The sequence below is a fragment of the Antennarius striatus genome, chromosome 15 (genome assembly GCF_040054535.1).
Source record: "Antennarius striatus isolate MH-2024 chromosome 15, ASM4005453v1, whole genome shotgun sequence".
Classification (NCBI taxonomy): domain Eukaryota; kingdom Metazoa; phylum Chordata; class Actinopteri; order Lophiiformes; family Antennariidae; genus Antennarius; species Antennarius striatus.
The window spans coordinates 17,330,500-17,343,232 of NC_090790.1; the positions used below are offsets into that span (position 1 = coordinate 17,330,500).

Sequence of the window (12,733 nt, forward strand, 5' to 3'; positions counted from 1 at the left end):
CTGAAGAAATATGACCAATTAGCAGTTACACATAAGGTACGCAATCTGATTTTACTTATACTTAATATCCATTTGAATTTCCAAACCACTCTTCATGAGGTGACACCCTGGACTTACTGCAGTGACAATTTTAAATCTCCTTAAGTTATATAAAAACGCAAAGATCAACCTTCACACACTGACCTGAGCTACAGAATGGCGACTCCAGCCGTGAGAATAAAATCTGAAGGACAAACAGAAGTGGATGTTTCATCCATTTATTGAGAGTTGCAGATGTTTTGTTCCGTACATGATGGTTTGAGCGAGGTCATGGGTAGTTACGTTTCAGTAACACGGAGGAAATGAATGAACAGCAAGCGCCTGAAACGACAGCTTACGCACAACCTCTCACTAACTGGATGCAAACACAAAGCACAGCACACATCTGGACAGTCTGGTGGAATGAGTCCTAAAACACCTCACACTTCAATACTGCTACTGCGTTTAATACCTTAGACTACTCTACGAAATTGATCTAAATAACTCCCATAAGAGTGTGTGAGTACTTTGTTCAGGTGTTGCACATTTTTGTGTGTGTGTGAATGTTCAAAGCCAAAAATTTGGTACGATTATCCATCTTTCTGGGTATTTAAACTTTTAACTTTCCACTTCTTGAAACATGAAAATCATCTTGTGCCCCGAAACAGTCCTGTCAAGTTTTTGATGATGAAAACGGTCCTCTAGTTAGCCTCGTCCTTGGATGCCTCGTCAAAGTTCTCCACCAAATCTGAAACGACAAAAGAATTGGCGGTAAACAGAGTAGGAAAAGGACTGGATTCAGGAAATGTGTGTTTATCTGTAACGTGATAACAAGTGCAACGCAATCCCAGCTCATCTTTTCCCACAATGTGTAGGACGCATTAAGAGGCCCGAGTGCTGAGAAACCTGCCTCCGAGTTTAACTCAGAGGGTCAGAGGTCAAAATGGAGACAATCCAAAAGGTCGGAGAAAACGCGTTCCATCAGTGGGAGAACAAAAAGGAAACTTCAATCCAATAACAACGTGAAAGCGGCGGCGGTTCACCCCCGCGCCGCCAGGCCTCGCTACATGTGTAATCGTTTGATGCATTTGAGACGAGCGCGGCTGCAGCGAGAAGCTGAGACGATGCTAATGGTAACCTCATGTCCTCGGCCCGTTCGCTCCCAAAGAAAAGCAAACCCAATCTTAAGATCGTATAAACAATGAACGCAAGATTCAAACAAAGCCCGAACATTGCACTGATGAACACCCCCCATTCCCCCACTGCACAAGCCAGGAGAAAACAAACCCGCCGGCATTGTTTAACCCGGAGGAAAGTAAAAGCTTTCTGGACGACGGATCCAACGATCCAGACGGACTTATTGACGCAATCAGACGATCAGATTGTCCTCAAGACGTGTTGAAGTCGTCCCGTTCGCACACGGGCAGCAGTGGAACACGAAATGAGACGGACCGAGCGCTCACCTGGAACGTCGTCGTCTTCTTCTTCTACTGTTGCGATTGGCGCTTTTCCATCTGCAGCTGTGAGAGGAGGGGGAAAAAAATGTGTGTGAGAGTCTAGCAAGGCAGTTTAGGCAGCAGAAAGGGAAAACTGACTTCAAACTCTGTAGGGAGTGTGCGAACATGTGACCGACCCTGTTTGGGCAGCGCCTCTGCCAGTCTCCTGAGGCTCGTCAGGCTGTCGGCTCCCAGCTGGTTCAGGATGCCCGGCAGCATCTCGGTCAGCTGCTTGGTCTCGGCGTGGCCGGTGATGGTGAAGGTGTTGGCGGCGAGCGAGGCCTGCACTTTGGGATTGTTGAAGTGGATGACTGTTCCTTGATTTGTAAACATATTAACCTGTGACAGACGGGGGTTTGACACAGTTAGCGACATAAAAACAGGCGGTACGTCGCAGCCCAACAAAAAAACAAACAAAAAATAAAAAATGGGCCTACCTCCTCAATACCGGAAATATTGTTAACCCCTAATTTCTTTAGGGAGAACTGTAGCTTCTTGTCGTCTGCGGTTGCCGTTCTGTGGACGACCTTCTTCTTTCTGCGAGCGCTGCCCTATTGGGACAAGAACACCATCAGACGTGTGTGTAAGCATTCACTTCCTCATCACCTCTGAAGGCATCACCTTCAGTATTTAACCTTTTTCACCTAGAAGTGGGAGAGTATTCTAAACGAGTGCTGCCACAGGATATAAACCGTTGATTTTATTGTACGCTGCTCTTTTAATGTGCCTAAATGTTGTGAATTAAAGTCGTAAAGTCCTGACGGGGTTTCTGCAGTTCCATCTTTGAGTTGACTGCACAGGACCGGGGTGGGTGGGACAATTTGACGTGTTGTCACATAACGAAGGTTTAAAAAGTCGATCATTGCAGTTATCATCCAACTCAACAACGAAGGAAACCATCTGAAGGCGTTTTCATGCTGGGAGAGCTGGTGCCCACTACCAGAGGGGGCTCCTTACTGTCCCAACAGAGTACAAGCTCCAGCGCCCTGGGACAGGGAGGGTGGAACGATGTTGTTGCCGTGTTGTGTCCTTGATGAATATGTAAAACAGGGCATTAGAAGCAGGCTTCTTATCACACGACTTCTGCTTGTGCCACGCTGGCACGCCATCTGCAAACCACACACTGTTGTGTTAAAACGGCTCAAAACGCAATTTTTAAAGCGTGTCCACAGCTCGTTATGTTGCGTGTGGTGTCATATCACATTTAGCTATACTGTATTAGCGTGACGTGTTCCGAGTTGAACCATTGATCGCTCTTTTTTTTTTTCTTCAGTGTCACTTTTCAGGCAGTTTTAACCTGCTCCACTACCTCCAGGGTATTGGGTGTGCTCTGTTCTAATTGCTTTAACAACTCGAGGTCAATAGTGACACAAAAGCTCGACATACCTGAGATATCTTATTACGTGGCTTCGATGAGCTTTGACTCAATCCCGCTTAACTGTCATGTGAAGCCCTGAAGTTATCAGCGCAACGAGTCAAACCAGGTCTTCCTCATGTAGCCGCCAGCGTGTTTAAATAAATGTGTGTGTTTGCACAAGCTAACCACACCAGAAAGGCATAGTTTGCACATTAAGTACAAATATAATAATGAGACAATTTTAAAGACGTTACACACACTCACATCCAAGTCAAAAGCATCGCAGTTGGAGGTAACTAATATGTGACAAGTGAAAGGCTCATTGCACCCTGTCCACTTCACCAGGGTGGGCGTTTGGATGCATTCCTCAGGCTTGGTTTGATCAAGTTTAGCCTTGTAATTTAAATGTAATTCAAATTGCTGTTTATAATTTAAAATGCATTATTGTCTTCAATTTCTGCTGCTAGACGACATCAGCATATGAAGCAAGATTAAACCCTGCTGATGTACCATTACCCTATGAACTATAACGTCACAGATTTAGAGGTCACCAGAACATTCACATTTTCTGAAATCACATGTAAAAAAAAAAAAACCCTAGTTACCAAGCAGACCATAATAAGCATGTACTTGTGCAAGGAACACCGAAAAGAACTGCTTGTGTGTTTTGTGAGTTACCTTTCCGCCGATGCGGACTTCAGCCTGTAGTTTAGCGAGTTTTTCTTGATTCATAATTGTTTCTTTCATCTAGAGAAAAAAAATAAGATTATTATACATTTTGATTTTTAATCAACTAACTTATGTCATACCGCTTTACCATCATCACACATTACAAACATGATGGTATGCATATAAAGAGCTAAATGTAAGTCAGCTAGAGGAAAGTTATCTCGTTGTAATTCAAAAATTCCATGCAGCAGCAGGTTGCAGCAAATACAGCGTAAAGAATAAAGATCAGGCAACTTAGAGACAGCAACACATAAACACTCCATATTCATTACCTTATACACTAAGATGTATATCCTTACAGCATGAACCGATTGCTATGCATTGTCTTTATATGAACCTGCTGTTCACAATGAGCTCAGAACTCGCCTCACGCTATGATTGCACATTTACCTAATAGCTACAAATTCTGAGTACAGTAATTTAGTTTCATTCATTCTGGTGCTGATTGAACAAAGTGATCTCACTGAGCACTATAAACACAATCAATGACATTGGAAAATGTGAACCAGAAGGGAAAAGATATGGTTTTCAAGTACTGGGTGTGAAGGATGATGCAAAAAGACAATAAAATGGTGGTGTGGAGACAGATTTGAGGGGAACAATCTATCATCATCTGATCCAATGTTAAAATTGGGAATACAAACACCTGGTGCTCCAAAAACATGATCTAATGTGCTTTTCCTCATTGCTTTTTCAAAATTCTGCAGAGACTAAATGTACCAAACTACTTGAAAATGTTGCCATCTCATGGAAATGCTTTAGTCATGCACATTAAATTAAAGATTAAAAGATTAAATCCACTTTATTCGTCCACACGTGGGGAAATTATCTTTACACTCTTGACATTCTTCTTGCATGTGGTTACATTTTAGTTGGTCATGCATACACACATAGTTTTTGAATACATGTGAACATATTTGCTTACAAACTCCTACAAAAAACTCTTTAAAAAGCAAACCATGGTGAAAGGATTAAAAAATATGCCTTTAATTAATGTTTTGTTTTAAAATTGGTTTTGCATTTTCACAAAGGGCATGTTTGTGATCAGTCAATTAATTAGGTTTGGTTAAAATTACCATTCTAAAAAAAACCTTGAGGCTAAAAACTCAGTCTAATTAACCCCAAGTGATCACTCCCTTGTTTAAATAACACACCCTGTAACCAAGCACGAAAACTGGAGAAAATTACATCTGCTAGAAAGGCTCATCTGGGGCAACATGGGCTTGCTTTCCTTTCTATAACAATGCGCCAGAAGAAGAACAATGAGACCCCCACAACCATGTCTATAAGAAACACATCCTGTATCTTCAGGGACGCCATCAGGTCTCTGATCAACTACTGCTGCTGCAGAAGAGACCCCTTGCTAGCTGAAATAGCCCTGTATGGAATAAATATTATCTTTTTACACTGGTGCTGAACAAATAAGGCCCAGTTTCAGCTTCTGCAGGACATAACATCCCAGAACTGAAATGGCCTGCAGAGAACTCCCTCCTGCATTTTAGTGAGAACCTGTGGTGTGGGTTTAGTGAGCGAGTGTGACAGCATGACACAAGAGAGGACTGCTTTCACACGGGATGACATCTGGAGGCCATGTCAGTCCACGAAGAGAAGGAACAACGATATAATTCATACTAATATAATCATATTATGACTACATTTATTTAGAATCATTGAATCCCTTGAGTGCATATAGAGAAATGTGTGTCGTGTGTGATTTGGGGGTGTAGTGACCGGCGGTAAGAGCGGTTTATAGTTCGATATGGAGACATGACATCTTCAGGAGCCGTCAAAAAGCGTGAAGGTTGGAGCATTAGCTAATACAGCTTTTCTTTTAGCTTCATTGAGGACAATAGAAAACAACCGCTAATTAAACAGCGGTAGAACCAATCATATAAGGTCGGGTGTGTCTAAGCTAACGTTATGCTGACTAACTCAGGCAACCATTACAGCGAAACGAGGTGTGGTTAAGCATTAATGCAAGAACTTGTATGCTAACTTTAGCTAACGTTAGCATTCGGGGTATCAGGACGGTCTTGTCAGTCGCAGACACACAGAACTGTCAGTTCGGTTAGGTTCGAACCCCGGAGGATTCGGTCACCGGACCACAAAAGGCTTTCGTTTACCTCTCCGTCGTCGGACCGGGAGGAAACAGTGGAGGGAAGAATGTATTTAAACTCCTCACTGACCTGTAAACTAACAGCAGACACATGCGGGGAGCAAGATGGATGCCAGAGAGGAAGGCGGAAATGACGTCCATGGACACGCTCAAGAGGCGGATGTTTATTTCCCCGGGTTCTGTCTCGCAGGGAACAGGTCCCTGCACAAAAACACACGATAGGTGCAGGTTCAAGATGTCAAAACGCCCGATTCTTCTGGGTTGACAAGATATGCAGCATTTTACACTCAAAGAGTTTGTACACTCGAAGAGTTTAAAAACACAGTGTCACTAAAAGATTCATAATAATCTACAGAGGACATCTGGTCACATGTGAGTGAACATGTTGCACCCTTTAAGAAGAACAAGACATTTCATTACATACCAGTCCACTACTAACAGAACAAATGACAACCTTATTTAGCCACTTTTTTTAAATGAAAAAAGGAGAAAGGGACGGTATCCATTCTGTATCAGTCCATATAAAAATATTTTACAAATGATTGAATCATATTGCAAATTGCATGTGTGTGTGCGTGTGTGTCTTTCGTGTCTGTGTGTAACAGACAGGGTCCAAACTGTGTCTGTTTGTAATGTTTGCAGCTGGTTGAATGTGAGTTTGAAGGTAAGACCGACACTCTTGTTCAACCTTAAAAAATACTAAATTTCTCTTGAAGAAATTAAAAATATATATGTAATAAATGAGATATTTTCTGTATGTATACCACTATTAACTATGAAAGAGAAAAACAATAATAATAACAATAGGACCGTTGATATAATGCTGTGTCCCTGAATTCCATGATAATGACATGCTTTTTGCAGGATTTAGTTTGAGTAAGTGAGTCTGACCAAATGTGACATAAATGAAAACTCTTAAAAGTCAAAAGTCTCCCACTTAAATCCTCGATCACAAAAAGCAACACTTCATTTATGTGTATTTCTGCAATTAAGGTCTCAAATGAGGTTTAACAGCCCATACGAATAGAAACCTTTATAATTAAGACACGTTTTCAATTGAATCAGCAGACGGTTCTTAACCATTTGCAGGCTTAGGGCTGATTTTTTTCCACTCCGTCTCACGAACAGTCGGTCTCGCCTCTCCCACACGTGATTCCCGGTAATCACATGCCCCGCAGAGCCGTCCTCAGACGGGCCGTTTCGGTGAAACTCTCGGGGGGTTGTTGTGGGACTCAGGATCCGGATGGCTGACAGGGGATGTCGGTTAAAAGACTAGGAGCTCCTCCGGCAGGGGAAATCCCTCGGATCGTCGTTTGACCGTATGGATGCTGATGTTTCAGGTGTCTTCATTCATTCCCCGCTTATAGCCTCTTATTCTAAATCTGAGGTTTAAATCGTTTAATTTTGATATTTTTTGCTCAAATTTTTGGATTTGAACAGATACAAAGTTTAAATAAAAACTAAAATAAGAGCAACCTTTAAAAAAATGTCAGCAAATCAAGTCTGGAACGTCAAAGTAAACTTCTGATGTTGACTTAACTAATTCCTTGGCGTGCATTTTTAACTTGTTTTCGAGGACGTTTTATTTGAATTGATGGGCTGTTTGCTTATCCTGAAGAGATAACACACAATCCAACTGGTTATTGATGATTGGGGGTAATAAACTCTGGGAGCTCAACAGCTCGGGGCAACTGATTTGATTAAAACAACAGTTTCGACATGAAATCGTCTTATTCCTGCGTGTTAGCAACGCTGATTGCTCACGTTTTTTCCAGGTCGTTAAAAAATAGGAAATATATTCGTTTGAAACAAGACTGTGTCTAATTTTCTCTGCTTTTCTTGTATTAAAACGCAAATTAAAACCTAACAATCAATTTAAAATGCATATACTTTTTTGGGTGTATATTTGACAGAGCAGGTTTGTCATTTTAAAACCGATGGCAATGTAATAACAATAATTTTAAAAAGGTATAATTTTCTTAATAGAGATGGAAATATGTGTATTTATTATCCTCGTTCATTTTTACTACATGTTGGATTTTCAAAAGCAGAGATAGAATTAATGATTTCATGTCGGGGTGGTGAATCAGATATATGTACTTGAAACTATATGACACTTTAAACGACTAGTTTAGATTAACGTTAGTCTTTATTCCTGTTAGTGAGATCTGGAGATGATCTAGTGTTTAAATGTGTGACAACTTCACCGCTAGATGGCGCTACTCAAATGGGAACCTCTAAAAAGTTTCATCCTCCCTCATGCTAAACAACCACAGGAGTCTACATTCACTTTATTTCATCTGGAGGACTTTAACCAGAAGTGATGGTAGTTAGTGATTAGTAGTTATGGATCAAATATGCATACAAGTTTGGTAAAGTTGTTTTTATTTTGTGATTTGATGAAACTGTCACATTTTGATGGATTTTCTTGCTGTGTGTGTTTTCCTGAGACAGTTTGAGTCCTCGGTCTTCTCTGCATATATGTGTGTGCATATGTGTGTGTGTGTGTGTATATATATATATATATATATATATATATATATATATATATATATATATATATATATATATATATATATATATATAAAGGAAACCAGTCATTTTGTCTTTCTTTTAAAAACAAAACTGAACTGAATAATAAAACACGACATTTTATATTCATAGTCTGTTAATAACCTCTTTTAACTCCTCATGTTGACTTATCCAAAACCTGAATGACCCAATAAATATCTCAAAATTATAATTTACTAAATCATATTAATAGACTGGTTAGACGACATAATTTAAATTACTTATCATATTTTTAACCATCTCACACTAACTTACTCAACATTTAAAGCGTCTAATTTCATCACGCAGACCTTTTAAGATTTTTTATTAGATATAATAATAAACTGGTGTATAATAATCAGAATAATAAGAACCCTTCAATGAAATTCAATAAAATTCATAGAAATGTCCGCACATGGCACAAACGCACCACAGCGCTCCACCTTCACTGCGGAGGCCGACTGTACGCGGGGCTTGCGTGCTCTGCGTGACCCGTGACTGATTCGAGTTAACAGCTGACTCTTTTCCATTACAAATGGCTTGCGGATAATCTAGATAACTACCGGATCACGCAAACTGAGCTGCTTGGATATGAAGCAGTCTACAGCAGAGAGAAGCAGCTCTCTCGGCTAAAAATATTTGCATACCAACCTATGTTTTTGTCCCTATTTGTAATATTAAAGGCTGATTATGCGGGTTATTAAAACAGGGCCCGCACGCCACCCCCTGAGGGGCTGAGACACCCGCCTCGGTCTGAACAACGGCCCCACCAGTAACAGACTTTCTCAGAGATGTTTATCTTCTCACGTCTATTTTGGTGGAGAACCCTGGGGTGGAATAAAAAAAGCCTCTGATTGGACCACAACGAGTGACCACTAAAAAAAAAAAAAAAAAAAAAAAGACGTATAGGCCGAACCGAACTTAAATGAAAAACAATAATTTTCAAAGGCCTTTTTTCGTTATTTCTTTTTTTTTTTTTTTTTTTTTTTTACTCCTTCTTCTCATTTGCCTCGGTGACGTCCCCCCCCACCCCCACCAACACCACCCTCCCTACGCACCCACGTGATCGCGTCGGCCGTATAAATAACCCTAGAAGATCCGCCCCCCCCCTACCCTCCGTGACTCAAGGTTTGGACCTTTCGCAGGTTCCCGGGCGCATTTCTCAGCTTGACACCGTCGGTGCTGTGCCTTAGTCGGTTCTTAGCAAAATACCTTGAAAACATATGGAAACAACGAGAAATCGGGGGGAGATCTCTCACCGCGGGTGACACGTGCTCCTCTCCTCCCTCCCTCCCCCCCCTCCTCATCTCATAGGAGTTTTCTGAAGAGGGAGGGCAGCGCAGCTTCTCCATCGTCTTCCTCGCCTGACATCGGAGGGCAACAGCCGCGCCTGAGCCATGACTCTGAGCTCCGAGATGTCGGATGCCTCCATCCTTTCGGAAGAGACCGACATAGACGTGGTGGGTGAAGGGGAGGACGGGGACCCCCACCACCACCACCACCACCACCACCACCACCACACTCGCTCCTACGTGGACGAGGTGGCACAGATGCGCGACGGCATCCTCCTGGCTGGCTCTCCTCCTCCGTGCCTGGACAGCTCCACCTCCACCAGGGATGCGTACAAACCGGCGGGTAAGAACACCATGGTGAAGCCCCCCTACTCCTACATCGCCTTAATCACCATGGCCATCCTGCAGAGTCCCAAGAAGAGACTCACCCTCAGCGAGATCTGCGACTTCATCAGCAGCCGCTTCCCCTACTACCGGGAGAAGTTCCCGGCCTGGCAGAACTCCATCAGGCATAACCTGTCCCTCAACGACTGCTTCGTGAAGATCCCGAGGGAGCCCGGAAACCCCGGGAAGGGCAACTACTGGACCTTAGACCCGGAGTCTGCAGATATGTTTGACAACGGGAGCTTTCTGAGGCGCAGGAAACGCTTCAAGCGGCAGCAGGCGCAGGACCTGCTGCGGGAACACAACGGCTTTCTCCCGGCCGCCGCGTACGGTTACGCACCGTACATCCGCGGAGGATACGGCATCCAGTTCCAGTCCTACCACACACACTCGGCACTTTTTGCGTTTCAGCAGCAGCAGCAGCAGCAGCACCACCACCACTCCAGGCATTCGCATTCACATGCGGGAACCATCATCCCCACGCCCTCCCTGATGCCCACCACCACGGACTTAGTCAGGAGTAGATTCTACCCGCAGCTCAGCTCCGGGCTGGGGTCCTCCAGTGCGCAGGCGGTGGCCCCCATGCAGAAGTCCGGCTCCCCTGTGCAGAGGTCCCCATTCTCCATAGAGAGTATCATCGGTGGCTCTCTGAGCCCCTCCAGGACTCCTCCGGTCGTGTTGCCGGTCTTACCGGCCTCTAACCCGGGCCTCGCAGCTGCCGGACACCCCGGAGCTGTTTTACACCCGGTTGAAAACTTCCCTAACAGAGTTGTCAGCGGTTCTGGCGGCTGTTAAAATCTTTAACAAGAAACAATTTCAAGAAACTAAGCTAAAAGAAACAGCAGCAAAAAACAAAAAAAACAAAAAAAAACGCCGCTATTTGAAGGTAGGCTTATTTTTGTATGTTTATTTGAAAGCACGCAGCTGAATGATGGACATAAACAACACAATCTGTGCCTATATTCACGCTGTTTTTTTTAAAAGATATATTTATGTTCATTTTTTGGGGGGTGTGAGTCAAGACTTTTCAGCACCAACTCAACTTTTCTTGTATTTTCCATCAAGTAATTCGCTCCAGTCACTGTTTAGGACGTCTCAGGATAATAAAGACCAGGTTATAAATGATCACGTTTTTTTAAAAAAAAAAAAAAAGGTTAATAATGTATTTGTGTCAAACACATCCGTGTTATTTTTATTAGTTGGGCAAATCAAAACAGTTTTCCTGCAGTTTTGATTGGAATTTTGTATTAAAAAAAACACAGATATGCATTGTGTGTTTATTTCAATAATAAAACAATGTACATTTTTGGCAAGTATTGTGTAACTGAAGTGTGATATTTTTTCACAGTTTGTTTTTTTTCTCGACAAGAATAAATTTTGTTTGGCAAAAAAAAAAAAAAAAAAAAAAAGGAAGAAAGTCATTTGTTTGGAAATAGATTTGTTAAATAACGTTGAGCCTCCGGGGCTTGTGCGGCTTCCCAAAGGTGTGAGTCTTGCCAAAAAGTTGATGTTAGAAGTTATTTTGGGTTGATCGTGTCTTTTTGTTTGGATTGCGCAAACTAATCAGCGAACTCCCCAAACTGGATAAGTTGTGGCTTTGGAACGGGGGATGAAAAAGTGTTTAGAAAGCGTGCGTAACGCGCGTCCGATGGGGACGAGCAAGCGTTTCATGTGATCACACCGTCAAAGCGGATTGTTTTATTATTTTAGGACATGCTCACAAGAGGCCTGCGCGTCCACCTGACCTCTCCCACGCTCATCTTCGTGAAAACGGTGCGCAAAGGTGTCAGCGCGATGAGACAGGTGGTTGTATTATTTATTTATTTTTGCAAAGAAAGTAGCAAAAAAAAAAAAATGCACAAATGAGTTGAAAAATAAAATGCATGTGGATTTTTATTTAACGTTTCTGTCCACTCTTCCCATTCGGTGCAGGACCTCATGTGTTCCCGTGACATCGGACCCCGGCTTTTTAATATTTCATGAGCCCTGCGTGTCCGCGACCTTTACTGTACAGCTTCCGTGACTGGATGTGTGCGTCCGGCCGACTGCGCGTGTCTGCCTCCCCCAGCCTGTGCGTGTGTGTGTGTGTGTGTGTGTGTGTGTGTGTGTGTGTGTGTGTGTGTGTGTGTGTGCGTGTGTGTGTGTAGTGGATAGCTAAATTGGTGCAGCGCTCAGAGCCAGTTCACTAGGCCACCGGAGGACAGCTATTGCGTGATGATGTAACACGCAACGAGAGACAGACAGGCGCGTTCACACCGCGGGGAGAAGGAGAGAAGAGCCGGGAAAGAGGTCAGCTGTGTGTTTACAAATGGTGTAAGGCGAGGCAGGCGTAAGTCATGCAATAAGACGCATTATAACGTCTGCAGTCCTACTTTATGATGTATTTCCACAACAAGAGGCCTGAAGGGATTTTTAGTGGATCAACAGTGGATTTTATTTTATTATAATTTTAGGGTATTAAACACAGGTGCCTATTATGTTATCCAAGCTTATTGTAAGATCACATTACATTGTTTAAAGTAAACTATTTAGGCCTATGTATACGCTACAATATTACTGCTCCAATAGGTTGTGATGCGTTTACGGCCCTGAGATGATCTGCAGAATTAGTAAGAAACACACCCAAATTTACCTTTGTCTCCACGTCATTTTTTCGGTAGTTGCGTTATGGTGTTAATACTGTATATCCGCATGCGTCAAGACGCAAACATGCGTTCAGCAGAACGTTTTTAACGTAAATCCTGTCGCTTACACGCGTTTGTCGCGTAAACTTACTCTATGACCGATAAAT

General features: G+C 42.7%; 2 protein-coding genes across 3 annotated transcripts; one reads left to right on the forward strand and one right to left on the reverse strand.

Moving 5' to 3' along the window:
• Positions 1-241: 241 nt before the first annotated feature.
• On the reverse strand, positions 242-5,874 carry btf3 (basic transcription factor 3). Of its 2 annotated transcripts, none has more exons than XM_068334475.1 (6): positions 5,787-5,874; positions 3,550-3,618; positions 1,952-2,065; positions 1,652-1,853; positions 1,482-1,538; positions 242-766 (listed from the first exon to the last, which is right to left on the reverse strand). In XM_068334475.1, the coding sequence occupies exons 2-6, from the start codon at positions 3,616-3,618 to the stop codon at positions 720-722; spliced, it is 489 nt and encodes a 162-aa protein (XP_068190576.1). In that variant the 5' UTR covers positions 5,787-5,874; the 3' UTR covers positions 242-719. The 2 variants fall into 2 exon arrangements, with proteins under 2 accessions (XP_068190576.1, XP_068190577.1); XM_068334476.1 differs by having other exon boundaries at positions 5,724-5,836.
• Positions 5,875-6,947: 1,073 nt separating this feature from the next.
• Positions 6,948-11,643, forward strand: foxd1 (forkhead box D1). Its single transcript, XM_068335104.1, has 2 exons — positions 6,948-7,056; positions 9,581-11,643. Exon 2 carries the CDS (start codon positions 9,664-9,666, stop codon positions 10,735-10,737), a length of 1,074 nt encoding a protein of 357 aa, XP_068191205.1. The 5' UTR covers positions 6,948-7,056; positions 9,581-9,663; the 3' UTR covers positions 10,738-11,643.
• The last annotated feature ends 1,090 nt before the right edge of the window (positions 11,644-12,733 follow it).

Bases quoted from the DNA above. Each gene is read 5' to 3' on its own strand.
- btf3 (XM_068334475.1), bottom strand. From the start codon at position 3,618: ATGAAAGAAACAATTATGAATCAAGAAAAACTCGCTAAACTACAGGCT. The intron at 2,066-3,549 runs GTAACTCACAAA...TTGTCCCAATAG, and splicing joins AAGTCCGCATCGGCGGAAAG to GGCAGCGCTCGCAGAAAGAA. The intron at 767-1,481 runs GTGAGCGCTCGG...TTGTCGTTTCAG, and splicing joins AGAAGACGACGACGTTCCAG to ATTTGGTGGAGAACTTTGAC.
- foxd1 (XM_068335104.1), top strand. From the start codon at position 9,664: ATGACTCTGAGCTCCGAGATGTCGGATGCCTCCATCCTTTCGGAAGAG.